This window comes from Mirounga angustirostris, unplaced genomic scaffold (genome assembly GCF_029215605.1).
Source record: "Mirounga angustirostris isolate CCGP_5_RB_7025 unplaced genomic scaffold, mMirAng1.0.hap1 SCAF_5, whole genome shotgun sequence".
Lineage (NCBI taxonomy): Eukaryota > Metazoa > Chordata > Mammalia > Carnivora > Phocidae > Mirounga > Mirounga angustirostris.
This window is the reverse complement of record NW_026991713.1, coordinates 72,370,474-72,392,783: the sequence shown is the minus strand read 5'-3', so window position 1 is coordinate 72,392,783 and position 22,310 is coordinate 72,370,474. Positions and strand designations below refer to the sequence as shown.

The 22,310-nt window shown below is 36.2% G+C and overlaps 1 protein-coding gene across 1 annotated transcript in view; it reads right to left on the bottom strand.

Annotated features, from left to right (window-relative positions):
- Positions 1 to 16,837, bottom strand: part of ABCD2 (ATP binding cassette subfamily D member 2) — a 67,810-nt gene extending 50,973 nt beyond the window's left edge. Inside the window, exons 1-4 of the mRNA XM_045873628.3 lie at positions 15,677 to 16,837; positions 13,938 to 14,118; positions 4,633 to 4,754; positions 1,190 to 1,358 (exon numbers count right to left, since the gene is read on the bottom strand). Of these exons, the coding sequence (XP_045729584.1) occupies positions 1,190 to 1,358; positions 4,633 to 4,754; positions 13,938 to 14,118; positions 15,677 to 16,615 (1,411 nt within the window). The 5' untranslated portion in view covers positions 16,616 to 16,837. The remainder of the gene's footprint in view (positions 1 to 1,189; positions 1,359 to 4,632; positions 4,755 to 13,937; positions 14,119 to 15,676) is intronic.
- Positions 16,838 to 22,310: the final 5,473 nt, after the last annotated feature.

The following is a 22,310-nucleotide window of genomic DNA, read 5'->3' as shown; positions in this document are numbered from 1 at the left end:
TAAAAGTTAAGGAATAGTTTAAGTTATAAAAGCTACTACATGTTGCATCTACATCTAAAGCAAATTTTAATGTAAATGTGGATTCTGACACATATATTTGGAAAATCTTTCTTTCTCAGAAACATGATTTTACAATAATCTAATGTCAATGTCATAATGAGAGCATGATGGGATAAACTCGATCTGATAGAACCCAGCCATATTCTTTACAATTACTTATTTCACTAAATTAACCTTTCCCACAGGAAAAAAAAAATGCAGCACTGCAAAAAGGGAATTAAGACAAGGAAGAGTACAATTTTTAAAAATGTGATAACCAAACTTAAGTTTAAAAACTTCATAGAATCACAGACCTGTACCTCTGAAACAAATAATACATTATATGTTAAAAAAAGAAGAAGAAGAAGAAGATAGTAGGAAGGGAAAAATGAAGGGGGGGGAATCAGAGGGGGAGACGAACCATGAGAGACTATGGATTCTGAGAAACAAACTGAGGGTTCTAGAGGGGAGGGGGTGGGGGGGATGGGTTAGCCTGGTGACGGGTATTAAAGAGGGCACGTTCTGCATGGAGCACTGGGTGTTATACGCAAACAATGAATCATGGAACACCACATCAAAAACTAATGATGTAATGTATGGTGATTAACATAACAAAATAAAATTTAAAAAACTTCATAGAAGGATGAAGAACAATAAGATGTTAGCTCTAATTCTGTGTTTGAATTTTAAAAGCAAACAATTTGGGCAGTTTCCAAAACATATGGGCAGTTTCCAAAAATAATTCTAGAAATTTGTCCTAAATACAAGTAGCATAATTTTTTTATGGTAATGTTAGTCACCACTCCTCAAATTGCGACACTAATTTTAGGAAGAACTGTTTAAATAAGCAAGTATTAGTTCTTTGTAACTGTTAAACGCTATCTTCTAGAAATGTTTGGTTCTGTTGCTAAAGTAAACATTTAAAGGGGCTCCTGGGTGGCTCAGTAGTTAAGCGTCTGACTTCGGCTCAGGTCATGATCCCAGGGTCTTGGGATCGAGCCCAGCATCGGGCTCCCTGCTCCAGAGCCTGCTTCTCCCTTTTCCCCTGCTCATGCTCTTTCTCTCTCTCTCTTTCAAATAAATAAATAAAATCTTTTTTTTTTAAGTAAACGTTTAAATTTAGGAAAATATAAAACATTTGATTCAATACCTTTGATCTCCAGTGCGTCACTGAGGGGTAATTCTACGTCAGCTCCATTCTTGCTGTGGCTTTCAGACTCTTGCATGAGAGTAGCTCTCTTATAAATGCCTCTTTTCACTTCATCAAAGACCCAAAACATATTGTACACTCGAGCAGTATAGCCCGCTAATTCTGTGATCTAAAACCAACACGGAGGGGTAAAATAGAGTTAATATAACCAAGATGGACTTTTTGAAAAAGATATGCAATACTATTAGCGTCCTGATTTAATGTTAAAGATCTTATTTTACTATGCATGAAAAAAAATACACCTGATAGCTATCACAAGTAACAGTAAAAGGCTTACCCAGAGAGCAACATAGCAAGGTGTCAACATCAGGAATTACAAAACCTGTAAAACATTATTCGTTCAAGCCAGGGTTCAAAATAAATGTAAAGATTTCTGAATGTTAGTGAGGCCTAAAGATCCTTCAGTCAAATTTCTGATTTGGCTCCATTTACATGACAAATTTCATTTCCAGAAAATTAGAAATTTTGTGAAAAACTTAAGGTCATAATGATCTTTTGTTTCAATATCTTTCTGCGATTTAAAATAGAAGATTTTGAATATAAGAAAAACATTTTTTCTTGTTATGAAATGAATGTTTCTGAGTCAAATTGATTGTCAACATTCCTAAGCTTTACCAAAGAAAATACCTGTCAGAAGATATCAATATTGGGAGTGAGCTCAGTGAAAAGCTACAAATCCTTTTCAGTCCAAATCCCACGATTCAGCTTCTTTTCAAGACAAACATGATGTACATGCCCAAAGAAAAACATTAAATATGACTTTTATTCTAGGGGAGATTATAAAATGAGATCAAGCTCTGCTTTTTGTCCATAAGGCTCAATAGAATAGGGTCTTGCTCTTATTCTGCCAGTTATTAATTTAGGTGGAATCTCCTGCTGTTTTTCTTTTAAAAGAACACCTTGTTATCAGGGTAATGTGAAAGGTGATTCATCTCCTGTCAAGACCATCTTTCTCAGTGAAAAGGAAAGCACAAAAACCATTCCCTTTTAGGAATATTTACTAGGAAATTGGCACCAATAAGCAAGGCATGTCACTAATAAACTGTGGAATAATACAACAATGCTGAGATTTGTGTAAGATTTATGCATGTGTAAAACCTAAGCCATAAATGAGTAGGTGTTTTCATCAAAAGCCTTCCACCACATGTCTCCACCGTGTGAGAGGTCTGTCATTAGCATTGTATTTCAGTATATTAATGTTGTAACTATTTAAGGGGTAATTTCTTTTTTTTTTTTTTTTAAGATTTTTATTTATTTATTTGACAGAGAGAGAGAGACAGCGAGAGAGGGAACACAAGCAGGGGGAGTGGGAGAGGGAGAAGCAGGCTTCCTGCTGAGCAGGGAGCCTGATGTGGGGCTCGATCCCAGGACCCTGGGATCATGACCTGAGCCGAAGGCAGACGCTTAACGACTGAGCCACCCAGGCACCCCTAAGGGTTAATTTCTAAAATGTTATCTTGAAGAATCTCTTGAGTTCCCCAGTGGAGGAAAACAGCTAAGAATTAACAAAATACAGATTCAAAAGAAACCTGGGTAAATATATTTGCATTGAGAAAAATATCCAAAACTAAATGCATGGGTCAGTTAAAGAAAGGCAGGAGGCAATGAGTTAACACACTAGGATGCATGATGGAGTGGGCAGAGTGTCTGAAAAAAACTGAGAATGTGACTGTGGGCAAATTACTTTGGGATACATGGCAGGGAGTTTGCCCTAGGACTCTTAACACTGAAAAGGAATCTTGTTCCCTGTAGAACTAGCAGAGAGAAGGTTTGGTGCTTTCATTTGCTGTCACAGTGGTAGTAAGATTCTTTAGAAGTGAGCATTCTATGATCCCAAGCACATTCAGGGAAAATAAAGCAAAATGAAATTATTTCTTGTATTGGATACAATGTAGAAAAACTAGTCCATATTCTTTCTGTGACTTAGATAGCAAAGTATTTTAATATGAGATGGATAAAATTTTGATGTCATTTAATTTTAATAAGGGATTTATTACATCAAAAAACCTATCCCCAAAACTGTATCTACAGATTATCAAAATTACTATTTGAAGTTTTTTTTAAAGATTTATTTATTTATTTTAGAGAGAGCAAAAGAGCACGAGCAGGGGCAGAGGGAGAGAGAGAATCCACAAGCTAACTCCCAGGTTGAGCATGGAGCCCGACACGGGGGCTCAATCTCAGGACCCTGAGATCATGACCTGAGCTGAAACCAAGAATCAGCTGCTTAACTAACTAAGCCATCCAGGTGACCCCGAAAAAATTTTAAAAAACTAAGTTGTTTTGCTATGTGACCCTAAACAATTGGTTTTACTTTTTTAAAGAAACCCAATTCAATAAATCAATTGTTGAATGACACTGGAAGCTTTGTGAGCAAATCACAAATTTTGTTACTCTTTTACATGGTCTATTCAAGGATGATTTAATTGGCAGATGAATTTATAATGATGCTCTGGTGATTCATATTGATACAAAAGCCACAAGAGAAATTAATAGTGAAAATGACTGACCATGGGAATATCCTATAATATCTGAAATAAATAATTTCTAATTTTAACCCTCTGATATCTGCCAAGTCTTACTACCATTCTTTCAGCAAATATTTCTTGACCACATGCAATTTTCCAAGCTTTAAAATGAATATTAGGAATGCAAAGATGAGTAAACTGTTGTTGCTTTCCACTCAGAGTCTGGCGAGGAGATGGGCCATTATAATGTGGTATTTCACCAGAACCCAGAGAAGGAAGACCCAGACTTTGCAGGGAAGGTGAGAAGAGAGTAGAATCACAAGAGGGTTTTATATGTGGTCTGTGAAGCTTGACTTGTCATGAAGGATGAGTAATAAAAGTTTGCAAGGTATATAAGTATCATTGGCTAACAGTTACTGAGTTCCTAAATATGTGTTGTTTTAAATATTCTACATATATGAACTCACAACAACCCTACCAAGTAATGCTATCATTATCTCCACTTCACAGATAAGGAAACAAACACAGACAGGTTAAGGAATTTGAGCAAATTCACATAATTTGTAAACCCTGGAGCAAGATTTTAAATTTAAGTGCTCTGGTTCCAGAATCCATACCTAACAGACTTTTCTTTTCTTTCTTTCTTTCTTTTTTTTTTTTTTTTTAGTTTAAAAACAAATATGTCACACTACAGACAGAAAAAGAGGAGTTACAATTAAGAACAATTAAGAGTGTAAAAACTAGAGTATTAGCACAATACACTTGGGAGTTGCTGCCCTTTATCTTGATTATACTCTTAGGAATTTTTAGTAGAGAAAAGATATGTTTCCAAAATGCTAAGTCCATCTGATGATTTACATTTTTCTTGATTTTCATATGTATTATTTTAATCAAACTGACAAGAAATGCCAGTACCTCTTTGTAGGAAGACATGATCCGTTCAATAGCATCGGCTCCAGAGGCCAATAAATTTCGAGCGGTGGTAAAGGCTTCTGTCCGTTCACTAACCATAGCTTGCTTTTGGCCATCTTCTAGATCTGAAAGCAAATTATAAAACTATTGAGTTTTTTTCAGGTAACTATTGTCTTTTTACAAATGGAATTGCAGCTAAAAAAAACCACATGTAAATATTTCATTAGTACCAGCAATTTCCTAGAAATGTAATGAAGTACTGAAAATATAGTATTTGTACCGGATTTTATTTAAAGCTTCCTTTTGTTTTATTATTTTTCTGGGAGGAGAGTTAAAACACTTAATTAACAATTAAGACTGTTTTCATTTAGCATTCTTTTAACCCTTTCCAAATTCAATTCTCTGTCCCTCTTACGGCTAGGCAATAAAATACTACTGATTTGGTCAAGAAAATACTAATAACTGGAGTATAAGCAAATATTTCTAGTGTGGTTCCTTTAGTAGAACTGCAAATTAGCTGGCCTTCATAATCTAGACTCAGTTTATCTGTTTCACCTAAACTGCACCTACATTCCACGGCACCTCAAACATGCAATACTCTGTTTATCCTTTGGTATTTGCATATACCATTTCTTCTGACATTAAAATACTTCCCTTCCTTTTTTGCCTAGTTCTTTCTTCAAGAAAGTTAACTCTTTAATGTAGGTTTCCCTGGAAAACCTTGCCTGGTTTTTCCAATGGACTATAAATTCCTTAAAGGTCAAGACTATGTTTTGTATTCTTTATTCCCTGTACAAAGCAGAGTGTCTAGCACATAGTACTCCTCAATATATACTGGATGAATGCATGGATGAGTAAATGGATAGGTGGGTAAACATCCTAAATTACTGTTAATGCAGAATTATGGTCAAGAGTAGGAGTTAGACTAGGTTTGAATCCAGGCTCTACCACTATTGACAAATGGTAAGATAAGTAGAACAAGCCAATTATCTTCTCCATGCCTATTTTCTCATGTGTAAGTGAGGGAATTAATACTACTATCTGAAACAATTCTATCTCAAAGGATTGTTGTGGGGCTTAAAGGTGAAACACAAATGAAGTATTAGCATAATCCATGGCCTATAAGTGCTCCAGATGTTAGCTAGTTATTATTATTGTGTATGTACTCAATTTAGTCTTAGTCTTCTAAATTATTCTCCCCAGTCATTATTTTAAACTTCCCATCAATATGATTCTCTATTTGGTTCTTCTATAAATTATCTCCAAAGTTCTAAATTATATACTGTAAATAAATGAAAGTATTAGAATGATATAGATAGCCATAGGCCCATTTTGATGTATATTTCTCTCTGGTTTATCTCAGTGTAAAGGTTTTGTTTTGTTTGTTTTGTTTTTTCTATAACAATGCAGATATTTAACTTGTGCCCTCCTAGGAATACCAGATACTTTTACCTTTACTTGCTCATAGACAGCTCAGCTGAGTTTGAAAGGGATCCATACATAATAAAAGGTAAAATTCACTCAGTAGGTATTTACTGAACAATTAGATGTGCAAGAAGTTACGCAGGTGTTATAAGACATACAAGGATAAATGTAATTTTCAGACTCTTTCCTTGGGGGCCTCACAGTTTGGTAGCAGAGAGAAGACAAGTTCCTAAATAACTGCAGAGCAGCCTATGATGAGAGTTAATGTGAAGTATTTGCCGAAAGCAAAAATCATTTCTTGCTGCAAGAGACAGGAAATGCTTCAGGGAGGAGCATACTGTGAGGGATGCCTTGAAGACTATGTACAATTTTAATAGACCACAAGTACGGCAGAAGCAATGGCACAGAGAAAGGACATTTCAAGCAATGCCAATTGAATGATCAACAGCCTGTCGTGTTACAGTATGGGCGAAGTCGGGCACAGATTTCACTTGAGTATCGGAATTACCACGTGTTCATGGGGACCTTTTATGATAGTCTGATATGGTCCCTCCTAGCCCTGTTGTCAGTCACGGCCCTGAGAATTACCCTTAGTTCCCTTGAAGTTAGCTAGTTTCCCTCATAATGGGGGGGAAAAAAAGGCTTCGAGTGCTGGTAGAAGTGAGGACTGAAAGATGTGACTGGATAAATAGACTGGGAACAGAATGTAGATATTCTTAAAATACATTTAAATGTGTGATAAAATTTAGATAGCCACAAAAAAATTACCAAAGGATTCTCAGCAAGCTACCCAAATAATGAATTGCTGTATCAGTTAAAGTTCTCAGAATAGTTTTGGCTCATAGAGAATCTGGCTGATGATCTAAAATAATTATGGAATTTTATGAATTTGGGTTAAAAGGGGTTTGGGTAGCAGCTCGCATCAACAGCCTCTGTTAAGAAGGAAAAACATGAGCACAGATGGACTCGTATTTAATATGGCATGGTACTTTCCATGTTGCTTTGGCAGATTAATGCCTACTGGGTTTTCTTCATGCTTTTAGCAACAAAATTACAAATAGCTGTGAACAGATTTCATCTGATTTTTATTCTACTGGTTGTTTTTTGGCAGGCACTATGAGAACAGTGCCCATAGTATTTTGTCATGCACACAACGGCCGACTGCATAACCTCTATGAAAAAGCCGGATTCCTTAGTTTCAGAATATAAATGCATGACCTCAGGCACTCATTTGTTTTGTGTCATAGGTCAACACATTTTATTTTTCTCACCAAATATTTGAAATATTGCGTCAAATGTTTCTCATTTGAGGATGTAATACTTAACATTGTATCTGCTCATTTTACTGCTACTTTTCAACCCCGCTAATAAAAAGTAATTATATTGAAAATGGTGACATCTGCTGTTATTCACGGAAAAGGTGAGAAAGCATTTAGAAACTAAGGTTAGGTCTTTATATACTTGTCAAAACCCATGCAAGTGTACAATGCAAAGAAATAAACCCTAATGTAAACTATGCACTTCAGTTAATAATGCATGCATATTGATTCATCAGTTGTAACAAATATACCACACAAATACAAGATGTAAATAATGGGAGAAACGGGGGCGGGGGGAGAGGAGATATTTGGAACTCTTTGTACTTTCTGATCATTTTTTCTGTAAACCTAAAACTGCTCTAAGAAATCTAAGTCTATTAATTTTTTTAAAATGAAAAAAAGTAGGTTATTCCTCTGTGCTTTTTCTTTGGACTTATAACCTGAGTTTATTTCTTTTCATTTGCATTTTACCCTTATCACCTTGACAAGTCTCAAGCTTTGTGCAATGGCAGTATCCGAGGAGCGATTATTGCTAATTGAAAACTATCACCTACACAAATCTCAGCAAGAACTGATGGTCTTCTCCTACCTCATACCATAAAGAAATATCCAATCTAATTGGATTGAAGATCCCCATGTGAAATGAAAAACCAGTACATTTCTAGAGGATAAAATAGGAGGGTATCTTCATTGTCTTGGATTAGGCAAGTATTTCTTTTTCTTTTTTTTTTTTTTTAAAGTTTACATTTTTTTTTTAAAGATTTTATTTATTTATTTGAGACAGAGAGAATGAGAGACAGAGAGCATGAGAGGGAGGAGGGTCAGAGGGAGAAGCAGACTCCCTGCAGAGCAGGGAGCCCGACGCGGGACTCGATCCCGGGACTCCAGGATCATGACCTGAGCCGAAGGCAGTCGCTTAACCATCTGAGCCACCCAGGCGCCCCTAGGCAAGTATTTCTTAAACAGGACATAAAACCACTAACCACACACACAAAAAATGACTGATAAACTGAACCATGTTAAAATTATGAACTCCTCTCATACACTGTTAAGAGACTGAAAAAGTAAGAATAGAGTGGGAAAACTGGTATTTGAGATTGTGTGTGTGTATGTCTGACGAAAGTCACATTACAGAGTACATAAGAGCTTTTAAATCAATAAGAAAAAAACAGATAGGTCAATTTAAAAGTGAACAAAAAACTCATTGGTACTTCATAAGAAAAGCTATCCAAATGGTGAATAAACAAGTAAAAAGTACTTAATTTCATCAGTCATCAGAGAAATGCAAATTAAAACCACAATAATGTACCACTATGCACTCATGAGAACGCTAAAATGAAAAAGACTGACATCAAATATTGACAAATGTTTGTGGGGCAACTAGAACTCTCATACATACTGTATGATGTATTTATACGAGTTTCAAACCCAGCAAACACTATTGAATGGTTAGTAAAATAATTACCTTTACTGCAGCATGTTGGGAGCAGGAATAAGTGGGGATGGGATAGTGGGCTGAGGATGGGGATAAAACTGGAAGGTCATGGGGTTCTGGGATGAAGGTATGTTTCTATTTTTTGTGAGTGGTGATTATATGTATGTGTTAACTTTGTGGCAGTTCATTGAGTGGTGCACTAATGACTGGGTCCTTTATGGCCTGGATGTTATACTTTAAAAATTATAGCTACCTAGTATAGCTATGTAATAGGGATAGCTAATTACAGCTAAAAAGTATGTCCTTCATATGTTTTGCTAATTACTGTTACAATAATTGGTCAACAGGAGAGGAAGCATATCCAAATTGATCCATAATATAAAATTATATTCCAATAATTTGACGTTAGAATATGAGACACTAATACAACAGGAGTTATGGATATAGTCTTGTTGGAGGTACATTTTAGGAATAAAAAACATCACCCATGTAACTAGGTGAGTTTAGTTCCATTCTTAAGAGCAGTATCTCTCAGTTGCTGCTTTTGATGTGCCACCTTATACTAACAGACCACCAACAGACAGATACCACTGGCAGGGCTCGTGGCTTAGATGCTTTCTTCCCTGTTACGTGTCTGTGATAAGGTCTGGCAGGAGGGACTTATAAGCAGCTTTCTTTGGCCTTGCCCATAACTGTTTTTGATACGAAGAGAAGAAAAGTGGCCTATAACATTAAAAAATTGAGGTGATACTAGATGGCCGACAGACACAGAAAAGATGCTCAAGATCACTCATTATCAGGGAAATGCAAATCAAAATTACAGTGAGGTATCACCTCATACCTCACAGAATGGCTAAAACCCAAAAGAAACAACAAGTGTTGGCAAGGACGTGGAGAAAAAGAAACCCTCTTGCACTGTTGATGGGAATGCAAACTGGTGCAGCTACTATGGAAAACAGTGTGGAGGTTCCTCAAAAAATTAAAAATAGAACTACCATATGATCTAGTAATCTCACTACTGGGTATTTACCTAAAGAGTACAAAAACACTAATTCAAAGGGACACATGCACCCTTATGTTTATAGCAGCATTACTTACTATAGCCAAAGTATGGAAGCGGCTCAAGTGTCCATCAATTAATTGATGAATGGATAAAAAAGATGTGGTATACATACACAATGGAATATATCCAGCCATAAAAAAGAATGAAGTCTTGCCATTTGCAACAACATGGATAGAGGTAGAGATTACAATGCTAAGCGAGTCAGTATATGATTTCACTCACGTGGCACTTAAGAAACAAAACAAATGAGCAAAGGAAAAAAGAGAAAGAGAGAGAGAGAGAAACCAAGAAACAAACTCTTAACTGTAATGGTTATCAGAGGGGAGGTGGATGGAGGGGATGTGTGAGGTAGGCAATGAGGATTAAGGAGTGCACTTGCCTTGATGAGCACCAGGTGATGTATGGAAGTGTTGAATCACAATACTGTACACCTGAAGCTAATATAAGACTATGTTAACTAGACTGGAACTTAAAAAAAAAATTGAGATGATAGCTCCCAGGTAACTATTTTCTTCATATAATTTCAATCTCTCTCTTAATATAAAATAAAGGGGGTAATATCCTCTAAAAAAAAAAAAAACAGAAAATATACATAATTAACTATTTCAGTGCCTCTTTTTCAATCATTTGGTCACAGGATCACTTAGTGTCAAACTAAGTTAAATCCCTTCTAGAGCAAGTTCCAATATAGCTAATATGGAGGCAGCATGGTGAAGGGGAAAAAGGCAGTGCACTAGGAATTATATAGTGTCTTCTATCCTTAGCGCTTCCACTAACCATCTGTGTGACCGTGGGCAATTCTGGGGCTCCAGACTAGATGACTTGGAAGCTCCTCTTCTGATGTGAAAATGGCATGATTCCACATGAAATTTCATAATGTGAACTTAAATATAGACATAATCTCGTCCTTACCATAAGATTTCACTTGAAGTTGTAGGTAAATAGTATAACAAAACTATTATAGACCTATTTTTCTTTTCTCCTCCAAAAAAAAGAAAAGAAAAATTATGCATGCTCTTCCTCCTATTGGTATTTTTATCTCTGATTTGCTAATCATTTCCAAATGCCTTGCTCCTTTAACTACAGTAACCATACCAGCAAACATCTATTGAACATTTCTTATAAGGCAGGCAGTATTCTAAGTTTTACATATGTCATCTTCTTTAATCCTTATAACTACCCTGCTATAATTTCCCCCACTTTGGAAATGAGAAAATTGAAGCACAAAAAGGTTAAATGATTTGCTCATAGTTGCAGCCTTACATAGTGAGTAAAAGAGCCAGCATTTGAACCCAGAAAATCTGACTCCAGTGCTAACATGGTAGGAATATAGTAAATATTAACAATTGCTGCCACCTAAGTTTTTACTATTTGCCAAGGACTGTTTCAAAGCTCATTAAATGCTTTATATATAATTTCATAAGAATTCTGTGACATATATGTTCTTATCCCTATAGTTAAGATGGGAAAACTGGGACATAAAAAGCTTATGTAACTTTCTCAAGGATGGATAAGTATTAAATAGCAGACTCAAAATCTGAATAGTGGTCTGCTTCTTTCTCTATTCATTTCGTTCTTTTCTCTATCCTACTTTTTCTCCTTTTCTCTTTGCCATACCTCTTTTATTCACCAATTTTTTCCATGTATTTTTGTCTTAAAATACACAGTATCATGTACTTGATTCATCTCTAACATAAAGGACAATGCAGGGCATATGTGTAAATTAAGATTGAAGACAAGATTAGAATATAGGGTATATAATTCCAAGACCTAAAACCTCAAAGACATATCATTATCTAAAAAAATAAATAAGTAATTTTATCTGAGTAGAATGGTAACTTAATATTTTCATGTGTTAAATTATTATAGGTAAAATATATTTAGTAAAAATATGCATATAAACATTATAAGCATACATGTAGTAACTTTAGAAATTACAGAAGATATTGAAGTGTACTCTCATAATATTGACATATGAATTCACTTTTTGTCTATGTAATTGTCATATTGCTTCTCTTTATATAAAATTTTCTTCTGAAAGGAAGCTTTAAGAATTACCTTGTTTATTTGCATAAATAAAATCATTATCATAATTTCTATTTAAAATTTTAATGTTATTTCTTCAGTTTAATAAGATATTTTCAGGATTTGTAAGAATTATTTTTAAACATCTTATTATATAACCTACAGACGATCGTTAGATTCTTTGTATACACTGTTTACTTCTAACTGTTCTCTGTGGGGTTAATTTGTCACCATTAATAGCTGCATTTTCTCTGTTCTATGTTCACTACTTCAGGGTTTTCTAATAAGACCAGTGCTTCCAAGGACTAACATAACGACACCATAATCTTTTCATTGGGGTTATCTCTAATATACATCATATATGAAACTTTTATCCATAAATTTAAAGAGACTCACTATGAATATCTGATAATTTTGTCAAGTTTCTTAGTAAAACTAATCTTAAGACCATAGGTTTTTAAGTGTCTTTTCTCTAATACTCTTGAAAAAGTAATTATTTCATTATGGGAGGATTAAGTCTAAAAGTATTATTACTAACTGTGCCCTTTTCAATATAAACTTATTAAAATTTTTAAAAAAATAAAATATGAAAACATACAATTTAGTTTTCCTAGCAGTCTAAATACACTGACGATTAGACAGTTAAGTTGTAGAATGTATTTGGTATACGTATAGTACTCTTCACAAAGGATTGACAAATCTTAATTTACTAAAGTGAACAATTTTAGGTTAAGAATGACTCAAATTTGACAAATATTTTTGTAAGAATTGGTTAAAGCATTGAAGCACTGTTTGAATATATTAAATAAAAGGTAATTTTGTACTTGTTTTTATTAGATGACTTCAAACAAATAACTACTGATTCTCAATTCTATACCCAAAATAACTAATATAGTGTGAATTCTGTTACAGTATTATTAGTGTTGCCTTTTGTTTTCTAGATAATAATTGTCACCATATATCAAGAACATCAAGAATATGCTCTATACTTTATAAACATTCTTTTACTAAATCCTCACAATGACTCTCTGAAGTAGCCTTTCTGATTTTCATTTTATAGATGAGGAAACTGACTTTTAGAAAGTTTAATTACTCTGACTAAGAGGATACAGGCAGGAAGAGGGAAAGCCAAGAGTTGAGCAAAGCTCTGTCTAATTACAAAGCCCATGCTTTTCTCTAGCGCCTTCAACACCAAGGCCAATTTTGGTCAAGTAGTTTTTAAGAGGAGGGAGAATATTTTATTTTGGAGGAAGAGGAGAAAATGATGCTTCTTTAATTAATTCCTCCCTGCCCTTGCCAATTACAACCCAAACTCCCATCTTAGGTTTTATACAACACTGTAATGTTATCCTTCTTGCCCTTATCTTTTTTAGTTATTCCAAAGGATTAAAATGTTGGTAAAAGCCACTGAGACAGTGATAGAATAGAATTAGATGCCTGCAACTTGCTAACCCCTACCTCCACAATGCTACTAAATCATGCTATATAGGATGTTATCTGTATTACCTATAAGTAGAGGAGACCTTGTTCCATGGCAGGAAGCATTCCCTGAAATAACATTCCTGGTTCCTTCATGTAGTCAACCAGTTCTTCAAATCACAAATCAGGGCCAATCCAGTTATAGAATATTTATAGACTAAAAGCATAGGATGTGCAGAACTGAAGTTTACAACACATGGGGAGAACTTGTATAATACTCTCTTTGAAGGTATTAATTTGTTTTGGATTTTAGTGCAAACTAGAGAATCATTGTGTGTTAGACAGAATAATTAAAATTGCTCAAGGTCAACTCCTAGCAACACTGCATCAGAGATCTCTGAAATATCTCAGAACTAGAAAGGTATTTTGAGCCACGTGTCTTTTTTTTTTTTATATTGCTGATCTTATTATTGGATGTTGCAAGGTCTGCCATTGTTTCTGACCAATAATGACCATAGAATAATGACTGCAGACACAGTTTCACTCACACAAAACCAGCAGTGACACCTTCAAGAGAACTAATCTTAAACGTATACTTGAGACTGAGCATAAATTTCATTACCACCATCTGCAAAGCCAGTTGCAGTGATAATAGGCACAGCCACCATAATTAGTCCACTGCTGCTCCAAACATACTTCATCAAGAATTGCTCTATCATGATGTACCACAAGCGTTTGGATAAAATGAGGTTCATCTGATCTGCTAAAGCTTTGTAACTTTTCTGGAGTTGCTTCATTTCTACCTATGGAGGGAAAAAGAGATAAGAATTAACCTAGCATGAGCTATAAAATCAAATATTGTACGTTTGAGGACTTTCTTAAGAGACAAGTACATATTATTTTGTTTTACTTAGTATAGCATTATCTATGATTCCAAGAACCAATAAATATAGATCAATACCAGGAGTAACTATTATTATCTAGTTTTGGTCACACCTGTATTATTTTTAAAAAACATAATACTCAGTCAATATAATGTTAAGTATAAAATACATATAAGTGATTTATAACTACAATTTCAAAATTATATGTATAAGATGTTAAAAATAAATAATATCCTATAGGACAGGAATAAACAATGTTAGAACCTTATCTTTTTTGATCAAACCAAAATATCTAAAAATAAAGACAAGACACGTGTGTAATCAGACTCCACTTTTGAACTAACTCAATTTGCTGGATTTTGTCTTAAATGCAAGAAGCCCACGGCATGCTGTAATTTACATCACTGAGTTCAATGATCCAAGAGGAATGACCAATCAGTATGATTAATATAACACATGAGACCAATTTTCAAGAGGGAGTAGAAGTCCTAAATTTGCTTTAAATTTTCTTCTTCAGGTTGCTACTACTTTAACATTTTTTTGATAATTGATGATGCTTCCAAAATTAAATAATTCTATTTGGTAATTAAAATACCATTTTCAGCTTTAGAGTTCCTTAATATTTCATTGGCAAATTCACTTGTATTAAGATTTCAGATGCATCACCTTAAAAATTTCCATCATAGTTAATATTCTGAAGTTACTTTAATGCACTGCAAGCTTATGTAATTAGGCTAACTATTTTAGGGACCTACTTGATGTTGAAAATCTTTAATATTTAAAAATAACATTGTGGAACTCCTTTTCTCATCCTCATTTCTTCTCTAATCTTAGCTTTTCCCTCAAAGCTAGGCAAAATTTCATTTCACTGCCTCATTTTATCTGTCTCAAAATATGCTGCTGAACATTAACTAAGAGTAATGCAAATGCTATTTGTGAGACACATTCTCCTGCAATTCTGAGGACTGAGGTCATTCCATTGACCAGACACGCAAAATTGTCAAATTTGTCTTTCACGTAAAAGCATGGGTTTTTTCCCTTCTTGAAAAACAAAGGAACAACAACAAGAATACCATCCTAAATTTTCCATCTCAGTGGAAATGTGTTTACTGAGTTTCCAAACAAAAATTTTTTTCTAATGCTCTAGGACCAACCAGTTAGAATTTAAGTTTTAGGAAAATGCTTTGGAGAGAATTCTGAGCATATTTGGATAGTTACTGAGGCTAAGTAGACTGTTTTTCAGATTGCTGAAAACCTTATCCCCATGAAACTTCAGAAAAGTTTGCACTCCACAGTTCTTTAACAGCTTGTAACTAGAAAGGTAAGGAAGCATATATTTCAATAGAGGTTTAGATGTCACAGAAATCTAAAACGCTAAAGAAGTGGGTCCGTCAACAGGACAACAGACGGTATCTAGCACTGCAGGGGCAGCTGGAAGACTCTCACATTTCACTCATCACCTTAATTTCTATCTTACCTTATGTCCTCTGTAAAAGGCAATTTCTTCAACATTGGCTATAATTCTGGAGTGCACATACCGCAAATAGCCTTTTCTGTGAGCTTCTTCAGCCACCAATTTACCAAATTTGGGAGAGCAGGCTTTCAAAACTTTAGCGGTGGCATATACCACAAGTCCTGCTAATAAGGTGGGCCCAATTGGGCTCGCTCCTCGGGAGGTAGCAGTCTGGATCAGCGTATAGGAGGTCAGGATTACATCTAAAATAGGTTTGGTCAGATTGGAATATAAGTGAGCCACAGACTGGGAGAACATCATAATATCCTCAGTAAGAGACTGGTCAGGGTTTGCCAGCCTCCCATCCATATTGATCACCTTATAATAAGTCTGATTTGTAAAATAGGTTTCATAGGCATGGTCCACCAGGCGAGTTCTGAAGGCCAACGCCAATTTGCACTCCAGGTACCTGATTGCACTGTTAACAAAGGTGGCAGGGATGGCAATCATAAGCCACTTAGTTAATTTGATGATGAAAGTCCGAGGCTTCTTTTCCACAATGCTTTTCACGATTTTTCCATCCAGACCAGCCACATAGATAGACAGAAAGGTTCTTGAGATTAGAGCCACCGAGTGGAGGCAGAGCCAGCCTGTTTCAGTGGTCACAAGTTTTGGAAAGAGAATTTTCCGAAGTTCTAGTAGCTGTTTGAAAAAATCTGCATTCACTCCAGGACAAGGTTTTTTACAAGTGTTCTCGGTGCAATGCAGTATTTCTCTGTTCTCTGCGGCCGGATAAACTGCTTCTTTTTTCTTCCTGTGGCGAGATTGCTTTAAACGCTTGCCAATGATGGGATAGAGCGTTTTCAGAGCATATGCGGCAGCCACCAGGCAGGCAGCCCTTTTAGCAGCACTCGATCTGGTCCATTTCACCCGATCAGCTGCTGCATTTAGCATATTTGTCATTTTCCCAGTTACCCAAACAGGCTTCAAAAAGAATTGGTTTTAAAAGATCATGCTCCACGGGAATCCCCAGCAAATGTTTCAGAAAGTCCTACAGCGTTCCATAGTCTGCAGCATTTCTCCTCTTCTGGTTTTTGTTTTTTGTTTTTGTTTTTATTTTGTTCTGCTGTGACAGATGCAGCAGAGCTCAGGCTGCTCGGCATCTACCGGGATGAATCCCTCAGAAGCTCACGCTGCACCAAGCCGCCCCAGGCTCCTCCCTCTCAGGCTCCTCATTGGCTGGGAGAGCGGTGGGACCTCGGAATCCTCGCTGCCTCCCTTTGAACCTTGAAAATGAGGAGAGAGCGAAACGAATTACATCTTTAAACAGGAGTTCAAAGAGTTAAATGTCTATTTTTGGAGAGGTCGAATCAGGGCAGCTGCTGGCGACAAAACCTGCCCCAGCTACTGAGCATGCTCAGCGTCACTTAGAAGCCCACAGAAGTTTCAGAACATACATCTCTTTTCTAAGGTTTTAGTAGGTACCACAAGGGCAAGAGTAAAAAGAAAGGGAGATTTTCAAGAGCTATAAAACGAGATGAGGGAGAAGGAACTAGGGAGATGAGGGAGGAGGGACAAGAGGGTTAACATAAAAAGAATCTGAAAAGGATATGCAATGAATCTAAAATGGAGAGAGAAGAAAAGTGACAAGTTTAGAGGACACTGGAAAGAACAAAATATCAAATACTTAGATCTGTTTTTTTGGTGCCGCTCCCCTCCCCTCATTTTATTTTTTTCTCTTTGTGATATCACATGAAGTCCTAGAACCTATCAGACAAGTTGTGGTTGAGGGTTTTTTTGTTGTTGTTGTTGTTTTGTTTTTGGGTTTTTTTTTGGGTAAATAAATAGAAGTCTTCTGTATTATAACAAAATAATTATTTGCTATACTTTCATCTCCGTGTTTACTTATCCTTATAATAAAAATCTTCCAGGGATGCCTGGGTGGCTCAGTCATTAAGCGTCTGCCTTCAGCTCAGGTCATGGTCCCAAGGTCCCGGGATTGAGCCCCGCATCAGTTTCCCTGCTCAGTGGGAAGCCTGCTTCTCCCTCTGCCTGCCGCTCCCCCTGCTTGGGTTCCCTCTCTCGCTGTGTCTCTCTCTGTCAAATAAATAAATAAGATCTTAAAAAAAAAAAATCTTCCAGCCCCATAACTATTATTTTTAGCAATGGAGCATATTTATTTACAATGTGACTATTAAATAAACCAGTGCAATGTGTCACTTCTTCCATCTCCTTGTGTCCTTTATATAGTTGTCGCTTGGAGGTATGTGACTCTATAATCAAAAGTTAACCGTTTGGGAATCCAACTGGAGTTAGATGGTGGAAATAGCTTCTCCAGAACCTTACTTTTCAAAAGTTTTGTTTGTTAGTCTTTGTCTTTTTCAAACTTTTGTTTTGTTTCTTTTGTTTAGGCTTAGAGATAATCTTCTGGTTACTTCCCATTTCCATCTTGGTTATTTGATAAAAAGCAAGTGTGTTAAGAAAAATTCTGTACATCACGAATGGAGGACTTAAACTAACTAGTCAAGCAAAATTCTGCATATTTAAAAAGATGTAAAGGGATTTTTTTTTAAAAGGTAAGGATGGGTATATCCTCGAATATGCAAAAACATTTTTGCTTTCCCACCCGCCCCCCTCCCCCCCATACACAGCATAAACATACACATTTCTAGTCATCTGGAAGTCTGGGAAAATATGCATTAAACAGAGGTTGGCAAATTACAACCCAACCAGTGAGCAAAATTTGGCCCTTGAGCCAAGAAGAGCTTTTACATTTTAAAGTGGTTGAAAATACATCAGAAGAGGTGTGCCTGGGTGGCTCAGTCAGTTAAGTGTCTGCCTTGGGCTCGGGTCATGATCTCAGGGTCCTGGGATCAGCCCCCACGACTGGCTCCTTGCTTAGCCAGGAGCCTGCTTCTCCCTCTCCCCCTGACCCTCTCCTGCTCGTGCTCTTGCTCTCTTGCTCTCTCTCATAAAGAAATAAAAATCTTAAAAAAAAAAAGAAAAGAAAAGAAAATACATCAAAAGAGGAAGAATATTTTGTGACATGAAACTTTTCTGAAATTTTTATTTCGGCATCCAGAAATTAAGTTTTATTGGAACATAGTGATACCCATTTATTTATTTATTGTTTATGGTTTTCAAGCCACAGTGACAGAATTGAGTAGGTGAAACAGAGCCTAAATATTTACTACCTGACTCCCTTCGGAAGAAGTTTGCCAAACCCTGTGATAGAATATAAAACTTGTTTCAGTGTTGAATGATCTTCATTATTTATTTGACTATGAGTAAAGAACTCTTCTGACTTTTATAAGTAACAATATTCGTAAACTTTAAAAATTCTTTCCCCATGTACTTATATTAATTCCAAGAATCATCACAGGTCTCTTTTCATTTGTTTGCATTCAATTCAGCAAATTTATAATGCATGAGTGGCAAATTCCTGCAAGTCTCTTTGATAGTTGGCCATATTAGCTGGCACAATCATTTCATTAAGACTTTCTAAGTCTGTATTTAGAGATCATAGTGTTATAGTGGTTATTTTCAACATCTTTTATTCCTAATAATATGCTTTTCATGTGTCAGAATAAGGCTGTCTGACATTAATAAATTTTAATTCTTGATGTCACATCTCCTGACTGTGACAGGACAAGAGGAAGTCCAGGGTAAACTTAAGTGGGAATGACAGGAGGATGTTCAGCCAGGCAGAACATGCTACACAGAGGGATGTGTAGGTCAGAAAGAAGCTGGCAATCGAGGCAAGTGGCTTACATGACTAGCATAGGACAGCCATTTCATAGAAGGAGCAGTGCAGTAGGACTCTAGATGCAAAGAACATTAGAGATCCAAACAGGCCCACACTTAGTTGTAGGTTGATCAGTTTACCAACTGATACTGAGGCTGGGGTACAGGAGCAAGCTTTTAATGTGTGGAGTGAAAGACTTGTTAGAATGAGGATGTAGGTGTGAGGAAAATAAGACAGAGATTTGGTTGCTGGAATTGTATACAAGGAAAGTTGAAAGCCAGTTGCTAGAACTGGGGAAAAGGTCAATGTGAGATTTGACTTGATGTTGAGCCCCTTAAGTACAGACCTCACTAAAACCATTTAAATTCTACTCCCACCCTTCATTCCACCCTGCTCCCAAAGGTCAGATTTGGTCCTAGCATCTGAGACTATGTTCCAGCCTTCAGGAAATTCAGAGGAAGAATTCAGGATGATAGGGAACCAGATAGGTAATTCCAGCTGGAAATATATGTCACTTAAGTAAGAAAGTAAGAACGTCAAGGTACTTCTTTCATTTTTTCTACTGGCAATAATCAGTTAAAATAAAGATAATGTTAATTTGCTCTGAATTCCAAGTTAGGTGAGAAAAAGGAGGTTGAAAAAAATCACTTGTTACTACACTAAACATAATTCAGCCTAATTTCTACTCAAGCTTCTTTAACTTTACATGTGTTTGTGTGGAAAAGCATTAAAATTTTCTTAAGGGGAGAAAAATCTTAGAATATGAATGAAAATTAAAAATAAGTAATAGTTATCAAATTACTCTGTTCTCAAGTGTGATTTTTTTTTTTTTTTAAAGTAGGTTCCATGCCCAGGTGGATCCCAGTGTGGGGCTTGAACTCATGACCCTGAGACTAAGACCTGAGCTGAGATCAAGAGTCAAATGCCTAACCAACTGAGCCAGCTAGGCGCCCCTTAGGTGTGATATTCTTAATGTCAGTGTCAAAGTGAATACTACCAATATCCATGGAAGAGCCAGATTAAGTAGATTTTGTATAATTCAAGAATATATATAAAACATATTGAACCATATGTTTTATAAACTGTAAAACATCAGAAATGATTTTTATAGTAGATCTACATATACAAGCATATGAATAAAAATATATATAATGTAGATAATATATATGTTGTACGTTTAGATAGTAAATCACCAGGAAGTAAATATTTTTTTAGTAATAAAGATAGATTAAGGTTTAAGAATTTTATATGGATTTCCTTTCACCAAATGCTAAGTATTCATCTGTGCTGTATTCCTTTCTTGAACTGTTTCCTGACCCAAGAGATTACCTAATTGACCCATTGGCCCTAAAATAGCACTGTGTTTGACTCATTATCTATCGGATCATGTTAGTCTTATTCATGTGAGGCATAAACAACACTAAAGATGAGATCTTAGGTCAACATTTCAGCTGTTACAAATAACCACCTAATAACTGTTTAATAAGGAAATGTCTTTTTCTGTGAAGGAAAAATCAGAAAATATCTTGTCCGAAGATGTGTCTCATAGATTAATTTTTTCCTTAGCCTAACTCACCACTTCTACTGCCTCTCTGTGACTGGAAGGAAAGCAGTGAGAGTTCTTCATTTCTCAGTAAGTTGATCAACCTCTCCTTTATTGTCCTTTCACATATAATACATCAAAAGAGTCAGTTAATCCTTTAGCAGATTATTTTCCCCTTTTAGTTAATTTAGTCAATTTGTACCTGTTTAAAAATGTTGAAAGTAGGAAAGGCTAATAACTCTGGGTCATTGCTTCTGCCTTGGCTTATAGTTTAGTTACTGAAAAATGACCAGCCACTCCATGTGGAAGACGAATTTGTTCTGAAATGCTGTATTACCTGGTCTAATTCAAGCCAATAATAGGTATCCTTTGGTGAATTTTTATTATAAAAATCAGTATTTACATGATTAAACAAGATATCTACCCTGGGACATAATCCTATTTTATGTACTTCTTCCCAATGACTTAACAGAAAATATATTTGAATAGGTTAAATTCTGGAAAATAATCATGACAATGGGGGGGGAGGGTACTTTGTGCATTTATTTGGGACAAGAGATTTCTAGTTTCCAACCAAAATATCATAGAACAGTTTGTAGGATAAATGTTTTATGAGGATATACAAACAACAGAAATGAACAGCAAAATCCAATTTTTGTTTGGAGATTTTTTCAGTAAGAATTTGAGAGTCTTTGGGCCTTTACAGCTTAAATAAAATTTTGATCACTCTCAGAAACTCACAAAATGTACAGAAGAGTAAATCACTACGGTGCAACGTTCCTAATAAACAGCTGTTTACTGACTATCAAAACAGTATGTGAAAGATACTTAAAGGATTTGGATGGGGTGTGATAAGTGGGAATGCAAGCTTCATCTTTAGGATTAGGGATCGTATAACTTTGTCTTTGCCTTCTTTTTCTCCCCCAGGTCTGATCTTTGATCTGAAAAAGAAGGCTGAGACCAATACAGGACTAAATAAAATTACGGTGGAGGAGGCTTGAAACACTAACCCTGTGGCCACAGTCCGAAACCTCATTTACTCAGGCTTCCCTCGCCGGAGCGGTTAAAACTGCTGATTTCTCTTCCTTATGCGGACTGGCTGCTTTCCCACAGCGTCCCTTGCGGCCCTATCGGGCTACTGTCTCCGCAGAAACCGCAGAGGCTGCCGGGAGGCTCGCAAGAAGCCAGCCTGGGCGCAGAGGCTGCCGGGAGGCTGGATCAGAGCGCCCCAGGGGCCCGGAGGAGGTCGGCTGAGGCTGAAGACGCTGTGGAGTGGCAGAGAGCAGAGACGTCTGAGCTCCCGCCTTTGGGGCCTCAGAAGTTTCTGAGAGATGAATTGGGTCGGGGGATCCCGGTGAGTTGTGCTGCTG